Here is a 17,561-nt window from a genome sequence, read left to right as displayed (position 1 = left end):
GTGACCCGGGGGTCCTTTGAGACACCGTCCAGCCAGCGTGTCGGTATCGCCCTTCTCGCTTTTGCCCAGAGAGTCCAGAACGCCCAATCGCTAGCTTCCTCGTGTTGGTCGGTGAACACATGAACACATGAGCGCATCACACGCACACGTGCCTCGGAAAAACCAGACGTGGCTTCCATGTCCTTCTCGAACAACCTCGAGAAGGCAAAACCGAAGAAAAAAAGAAAGGGAATTAGCGGGCTAAGCTGGGGCTTGGGCGTTGGGCTGGGCCGAGCTGAGCACGTAAAACCTTGCCCGGGCGGGTGTGCATGATGGCCGAGTGTGATTCGCACGAGGCTGACTGAACCTCTCGGGACCCTTCTCTCTCCCCAGCCGCCAAGCGCCCGCTTGCCCCCTCGTCACTCCCCCAGCCCGCTTTCGTATAGTGGACAGAGCTAGTAGGGAGTAAGGGAGGAAAGAAAGAGGCCCTCGTGTTGGCCATGACAGCTACTACCAGAAATGGGAGCCTTGGGGTCTTCGATTGGTCCGTGGTTTCGCCCCGGCGCCAAACCCTAGCTTTGGTCTACTGACTAATATGCTCCTTCTCAGCCGCGCCACATACTCGTAGTGCTTGCTGCTTGTATCTTCATCTGGGAGAGCTGCGTGTTCTGCTCAGAAGCCTCATTCGGGTAGCTCATTAGTCAGTTAAGCTGCATAACTGCGCGGCCCAGTCGGATAGTATACCATGTGGATGCTGTCTGCCCATACAAGTGTTAGTCACATCACAGTGAGCCGCTGACGAAGGCCATGCGCATTAGTATTATGTCATCACAGCATAGCGCAAAGATAACAAACTCTAATACCTTGGAAAGTACTATGCGCCAGCATGCTGCTTATCAGATGCGATTACGCTTCAGCACAGTCTTGATGGTGAGTAGCCATGCTGGTACAGAACATGAGTCGAGTGTTTGTCTTGGCTCTACGAGGCAATGAGCTCAGAAACCGTTGAAAGTGGTAATGCACGCAGGCAAGCTAGGCAGGCCTGTTGTCAGCGTCACTTGTCCCAAAGCATACACAATCCTCGAGGTACTTATGCCACGGGGTATCCATTCGCCTGCATCGCGGACTCGACGGAAGGCATGTGCGATGCTGGTTTGCAGGAGATTGCCATGTCACATACGACGTCGCACTATTGGTGACTCCTGCTCTTGCCTCTCTCTGCCTAGAAGCCACATCAGAGTTCGTCACTAGGGGCGATGACAGGAAAGTATAATAGAGTACGCGCAGACTCACTCGAGGCCAAGCCCGTCTAGATGCTACGAAAGGCAAACCTGACCAAGTCCACATCTACATGGAACGAGTCTTGCGGCCTGCATCGTGTTCCACCAGCGCAAAATGGTTGAGTGCCTATTGGTAAAGGCCTGCCGGCGCCCATGGCATGAGCGGCATGAGCTAGGAGAATCCTACGCTGTAGCTGTGAGCTGATGGTCCTATACTATTCCCGGCGTATTGCGTAGTAGTAGCGACCTCTTCGTCTGAAATGAAGTGCCGTGCGTAGCCTGCAGGGTGGGGACTGCCTGCACTGCAGATTGACTGCTTCCAGGCCAGTGAGTATCTGGTTAGCCAGATGCAGCTCGGACTATTCTGCTGTGAAGGGCTGCGCTGCCTGGCGCACCGCGATGGAGGCAATGTGGGGATCGATGAGGGTCATCGAGATGACCTGCAGTCGGTTAGCATCAGCTGGTTTCTGTGCTTACCCATGGCGGCTGCCTTTCCGGTACGCTGGCCCTGCTGCCGCGAGAGATCGCAGGGAGAAATCTCGCACAGGCAGGCCAGCCAATGAGGGGCGCGGCCGGCCGTTGGACTGAGATGACCGACCCGTTGCGCCATATCGGGGCCTTCCACGTCACGGCAGCCACTCTCCACACCCATCCATTCCCACACCCACCTCGACACCTTGCGGCACTCGATGATAGGCCGGGCCAGTCGCGACCCCATCCCGTCCAGTCATTGGACTCAAAAGGGCAGCCAGCCACACAATGACACGCATTGGGGATGAGACAAGTCGGCACACGCGAATGGGCGGGGGTGTGTGTTGGTGGTGGTGGGATCCTCCTGGTCCAACTTGCGCCCGGCTTCCATGCTAGAGCGGCTCGAACGGGCAACTATTGCAGACAAGCCGATTCCTAAGTGGCTCCCCCGAGTGAATGGCGCGCCCGCCTTGTCTCGCCCGCGGCCGATGGGCCCCAGCCCATCTCTTCACACCATGCCCCCTCAACCCTCAATTCCCTCCGCCGCGTTGCACCGGCGCAGCCCTTCGACAGAGCTAGCCTTACTTTGTTCGGTGGTCCAATACTGTACCAAGAGTACTACGTGAAGCAGGCTACCAGAAGACGACGATCTACCGGTCGTCTTTGCGGGTAGTTGATGCTGCTGCTGCTGCGAGCGAGAGAGTAGAGCATGTAGTAGGAGCGCATAATGACATAGTCCAACCCGAACCTCGAGTGAACAAGAGATAGCGACATTGACCCGAGACCGAGACTGAAGGGAATGAAAGAGAGGCGCAGAGGGTCGTGACCGCGGGAGAGACAGACCAGTGACCGACCACACGACTCACCGCCATCATCCCCTTATGCTCCTCTGCCGACGTTTCCCCATGCCCCTCGGCCAGGATGGATCTGGAGAGGGACATGGGTTTTCTGGAATTCGCTGCTGCTGTGACTCGGCGATCCATCGTTCCATCACAACAGCCTGCCGACCACAATTTCGGCATCGGGCGGGCTCTACCCAACGAGGTGGAAGCCGGAAGGGAGGCGGGCAGGAGGTAGGAGGGGCTGAGCAAGCAAAACAACGGTACATGCCGTGGGACAAGAAGTCTGTCGAAAAGTCCGAGAGAGTTCTGAGCAGAGTCTAGTGCGCTGGTGGAAGACGACGGAACAGGACAAAACGCATAATCCATCCATCCATCCATCGACGCAAGCAGCAACATGGAGACGGGGGGGCTTGATGTGCGGTGCCCCTCGCTCGCCCCTCTAAAGAGAGACGAGGAACGAACGAACCTGATCTCACCGCCATGTGCCGCACGCAGCTCGGGGCGGGCCAATCAGAGCGGCCCCTCAGCTTTCTTCTTTTCCTCTTTTCCATTAGGATCTCAGCCCGAAGGAGAAGGGAAAGAACTGGTCACGTCGCATCGCATGGATGGCATGGATGGCATGGATGGCATGGATGGCATGGGTGGCCAGCCGGGCGGTGGGCGGGGGCTAGGGGCGCAAGAACAAGAAAAGAGAAAAAGTGGACGGAAGAAACATGTTTCTATTTGCCCTGTTTCCATCGCATGCATGGCAAGTGGAACCGGCTTTTGTACGTACAAGTATTTCCCCCTCCAAGCCTTGGTTTTTCTGGGCCTTTGCAGCTCTGGAGGGGTCTTGGCTCCAGTCGTTACCTGTCTCGAACCTACACGTACAACAGAAACTCCATCCATCTATCAAATCAACCACTGTCGCTTGGACCCGAGCGAACACACCAGAGTCAGTCCGCGGCCAGAAGCAGGAAACGACAGGAAATACAGGGTCACTTGCGCCTGGCCTGACCAGCGACACTTAGTAAGAAAGTGGGCATGGTAAGATTGCTACCGCAACACTGCATGCGCTCTTCTTTATTTTATTTTTCCACGATGTACTGCAACCCTCCGTACAGTGGTAGCAAACCGAAAAGGGACCACTAGCCGCCAAGGCCAAGGCCAAATCCAAGCGAGCAATAGCAATAGCCGTAGCAGCGAGTGAGAGAGACCAGACCAGACCAGACCAGAGAGAGAGAGAGATCCGCATGTTCAACGGTCACAGTCGTTTCTTTTTTCCTGCTCTCGGGTCTTTGGTCACCTTGCATATCCCACCCACTCTCGGGTACCTATCTCGATCCACCGCCAAAGGCAGGTTAGGTATGTACATGTAGCTTGTGCTTCGCAACGGGACGGGGGTCGGCCAATATCAGCCAAACAGATGCGCCCATTGAGTAGTATACGTACGCAACCGGCTTACACGTCGAGTCGAGGCCCTTTTCTCCTGCATTCGGTACTATAGTTCGTCGATCAGGCAGGCAGTGCTGCTGCTGGGCATCGTCGAGAAAGAAAGAAAGAAACCAAGCAAGCAAGCAGGAAAGGGGCGACGAAAAAGAAAAGGCCTGGACTCGTTATGGCATGTTGTGCCGCGCCCGGCTGAACCCGCTGGGCTGGGTCTTCGTCTTCTTGATTTCGTTTTCCTTGCCTCACACATACTCTCTCCCCCGTTTCTTTTCCCTTTGAAGGTGACGCATCCCGCAAGTTGCGATGGGCGCAGAGGAAGCGTCACCGTACAGGGGGAGAGGCAACTCATTCACCCATATGGACATAGCCGTGTTGGGGCTAGTGCAGTAATATACATAGCGCTCCGCTCGTGATTGGCTGCGGTGTAATCAGTCTGATGGGATCGTCGAAATTATCGGGAAGGGGGGTTGCTTGGTTGCGTGGGTAAGCAGAGACGTGGTACAGATTGGGAGGGAATCCATGCTTTGGGAGGAAGAGGGTGGTCGGCAGTTTCGGGACGACAGATGAGCAAACCCACCGGGCCTGGCGACCATGTACTCACTCCTCTAGCTCCTACATCAATGTAGTGGTAGACATAACATATCATATTACCTAGGTACGGAGCAACTACACTACTGCTACCATGCCATACATAGCCTACGCCCCAACCACGAACTCTATCCCATACATCAGCTCGGGGCGACGGCACGCAGCACGGCTGGGGGAGCGCGCGAGCGAGTTTCACCAGGAATAGCGATCGGAGGGTAATGCAAATTGCAAGCCCGGCATCCATGCCATGCCATGGCGACAGACCCTGCCGGTGCTTGTGACCAAGGCGAAAAAAGTAAGGCGGGTGGCGCATTGGGCGTGCGCCCAATCAATCAATTCCCGCCTGCCTGTCAATCCGATACAACCCATCGAAACCAAGCAACATGAAATGAAAATGACGAGTGTTACTGTAAGTCAAGGCATTCAACAAAAGGTAGAAGAGGAAACAGGCAGGAAGTGCTTTGTAATGTCGTTCTGGTCGCCCAGACTTGTGTATTTGTGTATTTGGGTAATGAAGTGTCTATCATCGATGACCTCAATCCCAGGGGTCACCACCAACCCTGGACCATGTCATGTCCTGGTTGTTGGTGACCACCACCGTAGAAAACGTATAGTTGCGCGCGAGTCGACTCGGCGCATGCGGGCTTTCGCCCGGGTGTATCTAAACTTCGTATTTCCCGTAAAATCCTCCCGGCTCCATTTCCAGAATCCGTTTGAAATGACGCTGCAGGTCTCTCTGCATATCCTTTGTAAAAATCCAAAGAAGAAAAAAGGTATCATCCAAAGCGAAGGTATCATGGGCCACTCCAACCCCCGTCTAAATGCGCCCCCAGCTGCAAACAATTAAGATGACAGTTGTAAAAAAAGAGAGGCCATCCAAAAAACAAGAGCAGTATGCGCCGTGTAACAATGCAGTGGCTCTGCCCGTGCTCGCTAAAGCAAAGTCCTTGGCTCCCCAGATCTTTGTGCTCTTGAAACCAAGCAATCCACCAACTCCGCGCTGATAATAAAAACAAAAGAGAAAGACATAATTTTTTCTGTCCAAGTAGGTACAATCCGAATGTGCGCAAATGCGCAAAGTCCCAGGCTTTTTTTTGTTTTGGTTGGTCCGATAAGGCGTAACGAAGAATATCAGAGTTCCAATATAGTAAAATCCGGGCAATGTCCAGGGCGGATCCAAGAAATGGGAAGACGTAATTAAAAGACCGACGGTGTAGATCCCTCAGGACTCCATGGCTTGAGTCCAGAAAATGGTAATATGGTATAACGGTATACAGGAAGTATACACTTGCGTCGAAAAAAAAGCCATGTGGAAGTGTGAACTTGGCACTAGCCCAAGACGGGCTGCGAATGGAGTCGAAGTTCTAATAGCAGCCTTGCAAGTTGAGAAGAGGCGCCGGGTGATGGTACGGGTTCGGTTGGCTGTACCGGTGGATCACATCCCAGAAGTTGTAAGGAAAATGGGAAAACTTCCCCTGAGCCGGTGGGCAAAGGTTGGGAACCGGGTTTGGTAGAGTGACCGGGCATGGGCATGGCTGGCACACGTCCGCGGCCGGGTTGTGGAATTGCGGCACGAACTCCTGTGGAAATGAAACCTTGGGCTCCTCTAGATCGTACATGTCCGGCTCAGGGCAGGAAAGGTCCTCTGGAATTTCATCGTCGTCAAACTCATCAATGGTCGAGCAACTCGAGATCAACGACCCGGCGTCGGACGAGCAGGTGGATTCGCCATCCGAGTCCGAAGAGGCAGGCGACAATGGGTAGTTGTTGAAGTCGTCCTCGTCCACGGCAGCAGGTTCACAAGCGTAATTGATGTGCTCCGGCGAGGCAGGCAGAGAGCAAGGCTGAGCAGCGCTCGGGGCCTGCATGGTGAACTGAGAACATCCGAGGATGCAGTTTCTCAGTTCGGGTAACGTAATTCGGTCCTCCGGGTTGCGGGGTGAAAATCCGGCCCAAGATGTCGTTCAGTTCATCCGACAGTGGCAAAATGGTTTTAAGGAAATCCGGGCTCCTGGTAAATGCATGGTAGGTTGAGTCCTCGAAAGAGGCTTGTTTCCATGGGTTGCGGCCACAGGTAAGGTTAACGAGCACGACTCCAAGGCTCCAGACATCATTGGGGGCACAGTAATAGAATGGTCTCCTAGAGGAAGGGTCCAGGCATTCTGTAGGCGAGAAAGAGAAAAGGTTAGTACATCCAAACGGGAGCATGTATGCGAGAGCATGGTTGGATGGTCCTACCTGGCGACATATAGAACGTCGATCCACAGCCGTAGTCCTCGGATCGGTCTGATGAAGTGGCCAAACCGAAATCGGCCAGCTTGATGGTTTCTCCACCATTGGAAACGAGGATGTTCTCCGGCTTCAAGTCCCTGTGGTAGATACCCAGAGTATGGCAGTGATCCACAGCGTCCAGGATCTGCAAGAAGACTCGCTTTGCCAGGTCGTCCTTACCCACATATTGGCCGCATTCAGTGATATTGAAGAAAAGATCTCCCTCGGGGCAGTACTCCAGGACAACATAGGTGCAGTCCGGGTCGTCTACAATCTTCAACATGGACACGACGTTGGGGTGCGCCGAGGCGAGGTAGTGTAAGCGCAGTTCCCGGTGCTGGAAAGCCACCTGCCGTCGGTCCAGCGGCGACCCGTCCATGTTGAATTTGCTCAATGTCTTGACGGCATATCGAATGCCGGTCTTGATATCAATGGCGGAGTAGACAACACCGTAGGCTCCCGTACCCAGGATCCCTATTAACTGCAGGCTGTCGCCGAGGAACTTCCCTAGCCTCTCCTCGGGTGCAATCGGGGTGTATCGTTGGCTCTGGCATACCGGCGGCATGGCAAAGGGTTGTTGGGCGTATGACGGCGATGCCGGTGGCGTGGGATAACCGTACGCTGGCACATGCTGCATGTTATAAGTCGGAACACGGTCCGGTCCCGGGAAAACCAACGGCTTGAAAATCCAACGGGAGAGACAAGAGAGATTGTAGGAAAGAGGAAACGGCCTTGCTACGACAGTCGCCTCAACCAAAATAAAAAGAGCAGTCCTGGGCTGGAATCCTAAAAGTGGCCTGATACGGATGGTAGTAGTAGTATGTCCTTGGATCGCAAAGTTGGTGACCGCGAGTCAACGGGTCAGGCAGGCCGGGTATAGTGTCGCCGGTGGGAGTAAGGAAGGTCTGGAAGGTAAGGCGTGTGTTGGGAGAAGCAGTGGTAGGTGAGGGCGACGAGATTGGAGGCGGAACTCCAGGAGATTGGTGAGGTCGGAGAGGGATGCTTCTGCAATGAGGGAGTGAGGTGAAGTGATGTCGAAGCAAGATGCGACGGGGTAGGTTGATGTAGATATTGAGATAGCCTTTGGGTACGGAGGACGATGTACCCAGGTATACTCCCAGACACACAGACCAGCGAAACGGCCTTGAGTTTCTCTCTCTCACTCTCACGCTCTCTGGAGTCGCAGTCCCAGTCACCCTCTCTCGCATGTCAAAAAGGCCCCAGGGCCCCGTCTTGCGTGTTTGAGTGGCTCAATCAGACCCCGGCCAGGTTAGCCTGAGTCTGCAGCAGCCAGCACCCACAATGATTAGGACGCTGAGGAGCCACCTACCTGCTAGACCCTGGCCGCAACTAATAATGTAGCCAAGTAACCATGTACATGCCCTCTCCCATGATCCACCCTCATACGTCTGCGCGCTATTCTTGAAATCGGCTGCCGCTAAGGGCGAGGGCGGCCCAGGCGCAGTGGAACCGTAGGAGAAAGGGAGCAAGGGAGGGTGGAAGCCAAGGACTGGATCCTGTTGCTGCAATGGCGTCCACTAGAGTGGTAAGGATGCGCAGCCCAAGAGCAGGGACCGAAATTCGTGACGCCTTAGCCAATATACGAACAGCAGGGATATGTCTGACACACGAAAATAAGTGGTCCACTCGCAGCCAAGATGGTGTGCCACTGACACGCCCCGGCTGGGAAAGCGAGACAGTCAGTCCATGGGCCCATGTTGTTCCTCTTCTCCTTCGGCTCACTCACTCACTCACTCACAAGAAGCTTGGTGCTTGGAGGGGGAAAAGACAGTGAGAAAGTGTGCGAGTGAGGTGAATCTGGCCACAGCTAATAACACCCCCTCCACCAACCAACGCCCAGCTTCGGCCCTGGCCGAAGAAAACGGATGGAAAAGAAAGGCAGAGCGACAGGGCGTGCGCGTGTGATCTCCCTTACACTCCCACACTCCCTCAGTCAGTCAGTGAAGTGTGAAGTGCAAAAGGGCATTAAAAAAAGGGTGTGGCTGCTGACTTTTGCCCCACCGCTCTCTCTCTCGCCCATTGATTGACTGACTGGCTGCCGCCGGGGGTGCGCAAATCGTCATGATGGACGGGCCCGTGACTCGCATGCTTTTCCTCTTCATCTCAAGAAAAGCTCTCCCACCTGTGGCGGCATGGTCATGGCCATCGGGCGGTTAGGAGATCCCTGATCGGCCTCTAGCAAGAAGAAGCAGAGAGCCGGATGTTTTGAATAGACTCTGATTGAACACACCCCGCAAGCGCCAATCGATAGATAGATAGCGCCTGCCTGCTGCTAGCTGTCCTGTACAGGCTGTACTGCCAGTAGTCATCTTTGGGGGACAATAGACAGGCACTTGAAGGCTGTAGTGCGAGGTGATGGTTTGGCCTCGGCGTTTTGATCGAGATTACTCCGTATAGGCCCTGGCTATCAGCTACCTAGGGAAAAACACCCGTCGTCATCTCCATCATCATCATCATCGCCATCGCCGCCGCCGTCTCCTTCGTGATTATTTGAGCACAAGTACATAGATATTGCATGTCTGGGTCACGGCAGTTTACACATGTAACATTCAGGGCGGACAGGCCACAGAGGGCCGATGACTGCCGTGTACGTACCGACCGCCATGCAGCAGCAGCATAACAAATACATACTCCTCCCAGGCCCCCCAGATCATCCAAATGACCGATGGGCGAAACCCTGGCATGTCAACAGACGAGCTTCTGGTCCGTGGCATTGTTTGTGCAAAACTCCCGCAAACGGCTTGCATGAAGTCACCCCCAGTGTAAATTGCTAAGGGCAGAGGCAAGAGACGGTACGCTCCGCCAGCCTCCCCTCGGCTCTGTCACAGCAATTGCTTCGCGCCCTGTTGGTAGTTCATGCGCAGGCAGACCAGACCGACCGATGTGCCCCGTTGCAAGATCGCCGCCGCCGTCTGACAACCATCCAAGTATGGGGTTGATAGGATCTGCCAACGATGTGGATTGGCCATGACGCTTCCGATATACACGTACAGCGGTTTATTTGTGCCCCCTCCTCCTACCTCCAACTTATCTATCCCATCGTTGTGCGGTAAGAGCCGTGTTTACAGGATTAATGGCTATGATGTATGTACACACTCGATACGATGGAATTCGGCGTCGGGGAGAGCGATACGAATAGCAATAGTGGTCGCGAGAAACCAGCCGCCCGAAGCCGCGTCATTCACAGCCCGTTTCGGCCGCGGACAGAACACTTGCACAGCGCTGATATGCCAAACAATTTCCCACCCCAGTTGGTCGCCCATCAGGTTCGCAGTGGTGGATGACTCCCTCAACAACGAAGCAATGACAGCCCATTTCCCACAGCTGGCTGGAATGGACGGAACAGTTGGCTTGAGGGACCCTACGCCTGCCCGCACGTACGCACGCACGCTCGCCCGCATGCACGCAGTAGAATACGCGGTGTGAAGATGGCACTGGCAACTGCGGCGCCGTCCAGCCAGCAATAGGTTAATTGCTGCAAATGACAGGCGGCGTGGGTCCGCCCTCTGTGACTGTGACTGCTACTACAAGTATGGACTACAGGGACTGGGGACTCGGAGCATGGCGGGGCACCTCCAATATTGGAAAGAATAGATGCCGGCCTACCCAAACACTAGCTAACGTTTTGGTATCCATCAACATTACCTACAGACGGGCCACCTCAGGCAGACAGGCAGACAGGCAGGCAGCCTGATGAGAGAAAGAAAAAGCCATCGGCAGCAGAGAAGTCTCTGCCTAAGGTTTCGAAGGGCCTTCCGATCAGAGTGGTGCCCGTTTGATACGCTGCCCACCCAGTCAACCTCGATTTCCACTTGGCTGGGAGCTTCAACGACCAAAGGCACCAAAGGCCCCACCGCTAATTAAATGACAGCCAATAGACCATGTGCGCTCGACCAGGAAAAGAGTACCGCCCTTCGAAGACGGTGATGTGTTCTTTCTTTTTCCCTCTCGTCTCGTGCTGCAGCTGACGAGACCAGCTTTGTAACGAGATTGGTCGGCCACGATCCCATGAGGGATTATCTCCGAAGTCAGGGTTGGTGTGGGTGGTATCGGCTCTCTTGTGTTTCTGGCAATCCCCCCTTCTCATTCGCCCAGGGGCTTCTCTCCTACATTGAGTCGCATCGCACCGCATCGCACCGCATGGCATGGCATAATAAGCATGCCCTGCAACAGCCTCGTAAAGGATACACGGGCTAGTAGCAGGGAGGGAGAGGCGGAGGCCGTCGTCGAATAAGGCAAAGGCAAGGGATGTGTGGGAGAGAGAGGCTTCAATCAATCAGCGACTGGATATCATCAGTGCCCCCCCATAATTTAGCGCCTCGCAGTTCCAAGCGGCAAACGGCCCAAAAAGTGAGGCTGCAACACGCACGCACGCACGCTCGCACGCACGCACACACGCACACGGCGAAAAGCTGCACGCTGCCAACCTCTAGACGTATGTACTTTGCGATTACCACCACTACCACCCTTGTCGGTTACATACTAGGTCCCCAGGATCTTGATCTACTTCCATCTAGGATGGCATAGCAGAGAGCACTGTTCCCTGTCGAACGACAAATTGCTCCGTGCCCTCAGGATTTAGAAACGGCCGATCTATCGACCCAATAGGAAATCTCGGCCGGCGTTCTATTGCAGCACCCCCTGGCCGACCAATGGGTAGCATCGCCTGTCGGTGATTATTGCGGCTTCACCCATCACCAGCATCATCATCGCCGTCAATGATCGTCCATCGGCAGCAGGCAAATCTAAAAATGAAATGTTGCAGCCTTGCCTGGCCTTGTTCTTTCCGTCGTTACATACGGCGGTTGCTGCATGGGTTTCGATATGACACTACTCAAAGTTCAAACGATAGGTTGGTCTTCAATATTAGGATATCCGGAGACCCAAGCGAGCGATACGCAGGCCTACTGGCCGACCACAGTAGGTACTTGATTTGTGTACAGAAGAAACGCAAACGGCACAAATGATATATTTTGTTTGTTCTATTTTGGCTGAACCCAAGACAACTATCGATGGTATCACCACCACACACCACCCGGCCTACCACGAGCGTCTACGAAACGTTCAAGCTGGATCATCCCCCAAGCCAATACTTCTGATTATAGACTGATCAACATCATCCCGCCGTTCTTTTCTTTCCACCCCCTTCTCTGCTCACTTCACTTCTCCCCATTGTCGTACCATGACGCTCACCCATCGTTGTTTTTCTGTGACGGAGGCGTCTTACTCCAGACCCCAACTCGCAGCCGATTCCCCGTGCCACCTGCATTTCTTTTCTAACTTTCCGCCTGTCAGAGTCCAAGACGGGTAGCCGTGGTATGAAACCGTGTGCCGTGTGAGATATCGATAAGAGATGGGACGAAGGGCTTGGGGGGGCCCCGGGCCATGGCTGGGGAAGAGTGAGTGAGAAACCACGAAACTCACCGCCATCCCATCTCCCATCGAGTTGTGTTTCTCCATGTGGATAGCTACATCTAACATCTTACCTACATGGCTCAATTTTGCTGACACATGCTCCTGCTGCCTCTCCATCTCTCGGCTGTGTGTGTGTGCGTGTGTGAGTGTGAGAGTGTGTGTGGTGCGCAAGTGCGACAGGCTTGTCGGTTGCAACCACCAACCCCGTCCGGTCAAACAAACAATATGGAGAGGAGATGAATATGTGGCTTGGTAATGCCCGCATCATCCTCGAATGCCACGGCCATATTTGCATGCTCATGGTCTACACCGCTGATGCAGAATTAATGCACTGCATGCATAGCATACTTGTCCAAGGGTAGACCGAGAGGCGCTAGTCTCACTTGCTCGTCTTCTATTCGCAGCCCTCGATATTGCTTGTTGATATTGAGGCAACATCGGCAGCTCGTGTCCAATGAAACCAGGCTCCCCCTCAGGATGCAGTCAACAACACCACCATTCCTCCTCATCTTGGCCGCTGGAATGATCGCTAGACACCAGACACCAGACAACTGGAACTCGGTTGATCGAGTTCTGGCGACAATCTTGCTGCGCGGCTTTCCCATTGATTGCGGCCCATGCCATATCAGATCATGTCGAGGAATCCGGCATCATCATCGTCCACGTCTGGGATGCGCCTTGCCGGTGAGCTAGTTCCCAGACAGTTTCCAAACCTCGCTTGGACCACCTGCACCTGGCATCTTTCGGTCGATGGGTTGATGGGAGGATGTTTGAGAAACGCTAATAAACATGCCCTTGCCTTGCGTTGCCTTGCGCCGCCTTGCCCTTGCTGTGTGATTGATTCGGGCCTCGGTCGGCGCACGAATGGGGAATCTCCTTTGCTTTTCGCCTCTCTTTTTTTTCCATCTGAAGGCCGGGAGGTTACGAGGTAGGTTGGAGATCTTTCGAGGCTGACAAGCTTTCAGGACCCTGGGTCCGAAACAAACTTCCAGGGGCCAGAAGGGGCCGAATCCCTGGCCAAAAGTGGTCGATGGGTGGTCTTTGCCCATCATGCAGCAAACCGTGGGGGAGGAAAAAAGAAGGCGGGAAAAGCAAGCGACAGCAGGAGATTCATGCTTCCCCTGCCACGGCCCTGCTCGCTCTCCTCTGCTCCCCCTCTTTCCAGCTGACGATGCGATGCTGAACTGTTTGATTTGCACCGGGGATTACGGGGCAGCCGTTCAGGTCATTACCGCACCATGCCGCGTTAACGACCTCGCGTCGATCTTATGATCGATCAAGCATTGACACAACACCCGGCCGCTCGTCAGTTACAACTACGACGGCAGTGTAGCAGCACATTGCGAGGTTGCCTCCTACCTGCCCTCCCAGGCAGATAGAACGTACGGCCTTGGCAGTGCGGGCGGGCGTCGGAAACATCCAACGGTGCGTTATGTTTTATACCTACTTATGACGAAACAGCCGACTACTGGCGAATTAATGCTAATGCGCGGGAAGAAGACGGGACGAAATGGCTAGAGTGTCTCTCAGACAGTCAGACTCTCTCTTCTGGCCGGCCGTTAGACTTCCCATCCGAGATGCAGATGCAGATGCACCTCTCGGAGGTACCTTATTATATTATGTAGGCGGAATGGCCCAATCACTGGCACCTCTCTCGACTGTAACGCCGAGCCTGCCAACCCAATGCAATCCAATACATTTGACGAACTCGTGATAATAGTGTGTCGTAGTATGTTTGTGGGGTCGAGGGGTAATCCTGATTCCTCCCTCTCGAGTCTGTCCTTCTCCGACGACGTTTTCACCCGTGATATGCCAAGAGCGACCTCCAGTACATACCTACGATACCAATACCTGCCCTGTGTGTCAGTTTCTCCTCCAGCATGCACACACACCCGGCCGTTGGAAGTTGGATTAGTTCCCGTGATGACTGGTTCAATACTAACACGGATCTGGCCTAGCCAATCCCACGGGCTCGGGACCTCCCCCTCCCCAAAAAGACGCTTTCTGGGTTAATCGGAAACATGCCGGCGTTTTGACAACGAGATACATCCCCCAAATAACCTTCAGCCGACGTCTCTGCCTTGTGAGTAAGACTGTTTGCCCTAGTAATCTCATGTTTTCTTCCGTGTCTCTGGCACTGCGTCGTTTGGCGTCGTTCGCCGGATGGACCCGTCCGTCATCCCCGAATCCTTCCACCCCCCCCCAAAGTCAAGTCGCTGTTCTTTTGCCAATAACGGCCAGCCAATGACTCACAGGGCCACCTACCCTGGATGACGAGTCTGAGAGCGATGGCTCCAGGGAACTCCTTCCAGCACAGCCGCGAGATCTATCGTCTGTGCCTCGTATCCTCCCGGGTCAAGCAAGGGTGGCCAAAAAAGCACAGTTCACTCTCGTTTTCCGCTGTCGACTATCAGACCAGCCACTCGCCCCTAGTAACCAGTGGACGAAACAGAAGAGGAAGAACGAGACAATGACAACCACAACCATGTACTGTAAGCCGGAACCCGATACGAAAAGGCATAACGCCGGCGCAAACGCGGTTGGACCCCACGATTCCCGTTCCACCTGATGCATATCGTCCACACATTGCCGGCCAATAGTAACACATCATGATGTCAAGCCGGTCTATACACGCGCAAGCGGCTGATGAATCCTGCTGAATATCCATCAGAACCTCCCACACAAAGATAGGCGGCAAATCTCCCTCACGTCACGTCACAAGAGCCAATAAGCTCTGGCTATGGCCCGTCCGGCGCTCCCGCCGTCGACCCTGTGCCGCCGTGCCCAAGGTAAACCGCCTCGACTAGAGAAGTCTCCGTGTCTGGCGCTTCTCGTCCTCGTTGGCACAGCGGACGAAGAAGACGCCAATCTTTTGCGTCAGGATCGTCAACCTTGTGGTGGCCTGCCTCCTGCTGCCTGGGGCTGACCACGCATTATTGGGTGCGCGAGTGTCATGATCTACTGTCTGTGCCCTCTTCCCATCCCCCTTACGAGGGGGAGAAGATCAGATGACGAAACCTAGCTCCGGTCGTACAGGTCGGCATCACGTCGGCTGCGCGGCAACGTTTTGGGTTTTGCCGCGAGACCTTAACCTACACATTTCTCGTCTCCTGCTTTCTGTCCTCCCGCTTGCCCGCAGGACCCTTGATCTGCACTCGGGGGGCACCTACCAATTATTGCCAAATTAGGGGTCCGACGCCGTATTAGAAGAGAGAGATAGAGAGAAGAAAAAGACTTCACACGCTAATCATTTCGTCATTGTTCATCAATTGAGTTGGACATTTCCCCCATGAGCTCCATGCGACCCACGATCTCGATTTTGATCCTCTTTGCAGCCCATCCACATCCATCGTGCTAGGTAGATTGTATATCCGCCTTTGTACTTACTTACATTAATTTGTACCTATGCTACATTGATAAGGTGGTCGAGTGACTGATAATATATCCCTCTGCGCCAGAGCCTCGACCAGCCGATTTACACACGGACAGAGGCGGCGGCCACCGGGCCAACGGGCGCAGGACCTTGACACATCGCGTCTCAGCCGAACCTCGCCTTAGTGCCCTTGCATGATGGTGCGCGACAACAGAGGCATCGCGGAAGGGGGTGAAGGCTTAAGACGGGGGCGCTGTGGACTGTGTCAACTAACGCAACCCGCCCCCGGGTACCCGTCCAGCAGCAATATCACTCGTTACCCGCCGTCCAGGTGCGAGTCACGGCCACGAACTCAAATACTCAAATCATGAGTGCTTGAGGTAAGGGGGTGCTGGTGTTCCTACAGTCTAGACCCCCTCCTTGGTTGCTCACTAAGCTGTTCATCCGAAGAGAAGAAGAGACGACGTAGTCGTCAGGAGGTGCGCCGCGGCGGCGGCGGCGGCGGCGCTTTTCTCGGCCTTCGTTTTCTTCCCTCCTCTCCCCGGTCGTACATATTAATAAGGTTAATACCGTCCGAAAGGCGATTTCCTTGATATCTGCCACTGACAGCCTGCCTGCCTAAACGAGGCAGTGGCTCTCACAAACACCCGCGATCGCGCGCGTGATTTTGACAGAACATGGTCCCATCCCAGGCAGCCAGCATCGCCCTTATCCAAAGAGGAGAGGATAAGAGACGAGTCAGCCTGCCCTTGGTAGAATAGATGAACTGTAGTAACGAGAAGTGACGCTCCATCGATCGAGCGAGAAAAAGAAACGTGGGACTCGGTGGTACAGGTCTGACTTGACTAGATCTCGTGGTGCATCGTACTACAGCTACAGCGCACCTCCGTCTCGGGTTGCGAACAGCCTTGTCTCCATCATGATCCATCACGGGGGTTCCCTTCCCTTCTCGGGCTCGTAACTATGTAGAAGTAGACCATGTTAACCAACATAACAGCAGCAACTGTGCCCTATGCCTCGTGTCGTCTAGGGAGTGGCTATATTGCATGTGCCATGTAAGCGTCATTTCAGAACAACATGACATGAACGAGGGGCCGATAGAGCTCAAGATGGAGCGGATTTTTGGCTCACGCTCTCGCCTACGGCATCTCGAAGCGGCTGTCTGTCTCTGCCCCCCGCCGCCGCCAAGAAGACCCAGGGGCCGAATCAGTGTAGATCCCGGAGCCTCCGTGAGACGTAGCACGCAATCTGCAGTCCATCATTCTCTCGCGCGCGCGCCTTAGCGCCGGCAGGCGCAGCGCGGGCCCGAAGATTGTCTCCCCTCCCCTTCCCTTTCTCCTATTCCCTGCGCCACCCCGGGCGGGCGGCGAATAGTACGACAAGATTTCACTCTACTCTGCGTCCTCCTCACCCACATCTGAAGGGGGCTTGGCAAATGGTGTTTCGGCTTACATTCTGTCCCTCCGTTCAGCCTTGCCCTGTGTTTGTCTACATGCGCAACCTCGGCCTGCCGCTCATATATTGGATATTATAGGAATCCGTGACACCGCATTGATTAGGGCGCGCACTACGGGTATTGGTACGTTCGCGTCCTTGGCACGATCTTTCGATCTTTCTTCTCCGTCATCTTCTATGGCAAAAAGATGGTTGAACAATCTCCACCATTCTACACGCGTGGTAGACGGAGTGAGTAAGATCCATCAGATACATCGAATATGATGATGCATCCCTCCCTCCACATGTACCTCCAGACTGGCCTGGCTGTCTGACGTCCCAAAAATAAACCGATGCCCATGCTTGCTAAGGGAAAAACAAGCAAGCGAGGAGGGATACACACGACTGTACTACCCGTAACATTCAAGCGTGACACCTAAACCCTGGGAGAAGGATACA

General features: G+C 54.5%; 2 protein-coding genes across 2 annotated transcripts; both read right to left on the bottom strand.

The window, feature by feature from the left end:
• Nucleotides 1-1,598: 1,598 nt before the first annotated feature.
• PG997_004614 (uncharacterized protein) lies at nucleotides 1,599-1,977 on the bottom strand (the record flags this gene model as incomplete). Its single annotated transcript, XM_066808929.1, has 2 exons — nucleotides 1,599-1,699; nucleotides 1,737-1,977. 2 exons carry the CDS (start codon nucleotides 1,975-1,977, stop codon nucleotides 1,599-1,601), a joined length of 342 nt encoding a protein of 113 aa, XP_066672547.1.
• A 3,975-nt stretch (nucleotides 1,978-5,952) lies between these two features.
• PG997_004613 (uncharacterized protein) lies at nucleotides 5,953-7,496 on the bottom strand (the record flags this gene model as incomplete). The annotated part of the gene is made up of 3 exons (XM_066808928.1): nucleotides 5,953-6,462; nucleotides 6,503-6,750; nucleotides 6,827-7,496. 3 exons carry the CDS (start codon nucleotides 7,494-7,496, stop codon nucleotides 5,953-5,955), a joined length of 1,428 nt encoding a protein of 475 aa, XP_066672546.1.
• Nucleotides 7,497-17,561: the final 10,065 nt, after the last annotated feature.

The sequence above is a fragment of the Apiospora hydei genome (assembly GCF_038363865.1).
Source record: "Apiospora hydei strain CBS 114990 chromosome Unknown utg000004l_segment0_segment0, whole genome shotgun sequence".
NCBI lineage: Eukaryota > Fungi > Ascomycota > Sordariomycetes > Amphisphaeriales > Apiosporaceae > Apiospora > Apiospora hydei.
The sequence above is the reverse complement of the archived record's forward strand: the minus strand, read 5'-3'. Positions and strand labels throughout refer to the sequence as shown.